General features: G+C 38.1%; 1 protein-coding gene across 1 annotated transcript in view; it reads right to left on the minus strand.

The window, feature by feature from the left end:
• Window positions 1–1,115, minus strand: part of LOC116696813 (cadherin-1-like) — an 11,655-nt gene extending 10,540 nt beyond the window's left edge. Inside the window, exon 1 of the mRNA XM_032527995.1 lies at window positions 896–1,115. Within this exon, the coding sequence (XP_032383886.1) occupies window positions 896–897 (2 nt within the window). The 5' untranslated portion in view covers window positions 898–1,115. The remainder of the gene's footprint in view (window positions 1–895) is intronic.
• Between the last annotated feature and the right edge of the window lie 1,497 nt (window positions 1,116–2,612).

The following is a 2,612-nucleotide window of genomic DNA, read 5'->3' on the forward strand; positions in this document are numbered from 1 at the left end:
CATTTTACAAGCACTTCAGTTAATTTTTTCAATTTGGTTTCATCCACAAGTGTGTGGTGACTTGCACTCTCCAAAATAGTCCAAATAGTAGGCAGGAAGTGTCTTTGGCAGCTTGACAACAAGTAAAAGGGACTCAAAGGGTCAAAATAGCAGCACCCAAAGATTCTAGAGCTTAGTGATTCTTAATAGCAAAGATTATTTGGTAACAGCAGCATTGACATTGACAGCATTATTTAAAATAAAGATTTTTAGATTATAACAATTATAACGCGTCTCACTATGATTAACAATTTAATGCTGACAGCCCTAGTTACAAATCCGGATTTTCATGTTAAAAGTGGCCAAAGCTTCAAATGAGGTAAACGTATTTTAAAGAAATCCCAGTGAAGCAATGTATCTCCTTCAATGTTGCTGAACAGCATGTGAGCAAGTAGGGGTGGGGTTCCCAGGAGATTGTGAGAGGAGAGATGCAAACACCGGCACAGATTTACTGAAGAAATGGTTAAATAACGCAATATATCAAAACTATTGCAATATAAATAGTATTGTTCCATCCTATATCTTGTTGGAATATACATTGAGATATTTAATAAGAGTGCTATCAAAGTGTTGACCTAGGATGTTCTGGGAATTGCAAACGAATAGATTTGTATCCTTTAAATAAACTTTATCACATTCACTAAATTCTCAGCTACTCCTACATTTTGTCTCGAGTAATACAGTCACCATCAGCAGGCTAAAACATAGTGATGAATGCACTTATTGATGCCTGGAGTTAAGGAATTAAAGATGTTACCTGAAGCTTGGTTAACAAATTTCTTCATTTAATTTTCTCTAGCATGATAATATTGTGTTTGAATACAAGTTGAAAATAAGGTACAGAGTTTGATCTTACATGACTTTCTGTTTGCGTGCAGTATCTGGGTCAGAAGCAGTGTACTGCACCACATCACTGTCAACAGCAAGGTCCTCCCGTATTAACACATGCTTCTCTAGTGGATCAAAAACTGGAGCTTCATTGACATCCTGCACAGTCACCAACACTGTGGCGGTGGCAGTGGCTGAATAGCAAAAGGAACCTCATTCTCCACTGCAATCAACAACGGTGTGTGTTGCTCTTCTCAAAGTCAAGACCCTGGTTGGATGAAGGACACTACTGCTATAAAACTAAAAACGCCCACTATTTACTTAAATACATAACAGCGATTGTTATCTAAAAAATTGACAATAGGTTGGTGAAACAATTTAAAAAATTATCTCAAAAGTAACATCCAACTTAATATTGCGCGTTCTTGAGAATTATTAGTTTACATCCTACCTTGGCAGTAGAAATGATTCCTCATTGTTGTTACTTCCGTTTTCACTGTAAAAAGTCCTCCAGGATCACCATCAACATCCTGAACTGGCGTTCCAGGCTGGGGAATGTGGTTCATCACCGTCCGTTACTGATATTGTTAAGATCTGAGCGTTGACTTTATTTTCATCAACTGCTGCCAAATACGGGAGAATCCAAGGGATGTTTAAAGTGAAACATTTATTTTTTGTGCAGTTCATTACTTCACTGTACGATGCGAGATTCCCGTTAAATATAGGTCACTACTACTTAAGCCCAAACTTGTATTCCAAAATCCAATAGATCTCTATAGTGAGAGTTTCAAATGTGATATGCAGTGTTAAAAGAAAATGAACTGTGGTTCATACATAGTCAGCTTTAAAGTCACACAAAAGATGACAATACTGACTATAATTTTTACTTCAGCCCATGGACACTGCTTCAGCATGGGGAGAACTCTGAAGCTTGACAGATCTGCTATGCCTAGTTGTATGGTTGCTAAGCTATGCTTGGGGAACTGCAGATCTGACGAGTATTTAGTAAACATGAAGTTCCAGTCAAAAGTAAGTTGTTCTTACCGACGGCGGAATGAAGGCCGGAGCATTGTCGTTGCTATCTGTGACAGTAAGGATTACTTTTGCTTCTCCAATCAATCCTTCTCCCACAGTTTCTGCTGCTCGTACCCCAAGTGTTATTGGGGTATTTCTGTTAGAAAAGACACACAATACTTCTCAGCTGAAAAGTTTAAATATTTTGCTCTCATTTTCCAGACTCAGTTGGAGCAGAATCCTTTAAGACACTTCTTCATATAGCTTATATAAAACAGCAAAAATGACATGTTCTCTATCCTCAACTGGTGTCATGTTACATGATTACTAGGGTGGAAAAAATTATTTTTAGATGCATCGCGATTCTCTGTAGAATAATTTGATTCTAATCTGTAATTAAAAACATTTTTTGTGTTGATTTTTATTAAAAAAATTACTGTCTACGACTGTACAAATCAGAAAATGGAGTGACTGAAAGGACGGTATAATAGACAGCAACTTAGAGTTTTGTAAAAATACAAAAATGCCACACACACAACACACACACACAACACACACACACACACACACACACACACACACACACACACACACACACACACACACACACACACACACACACACAGCACACCACACACACACACACCCACACACACCACACACACACACACACACACACACACACACACACACACACACACACACCACACCACACACACACACACACACAC

Source organism: Etheostoma spectabile, chromosome 10, assembly GCF_008692095.1.
Source record: "Etheostoma spectabile isolate EspeVRDwgs_2016 chromosome 10, UIUC_Espe_1.0, whole genome shotgun sequence".
NCBI lineage: Eukaryota > Metazoa > Chordata > Actinopteri > Perciformes > Percidae > Etheostoma > Etheostoma spectabile.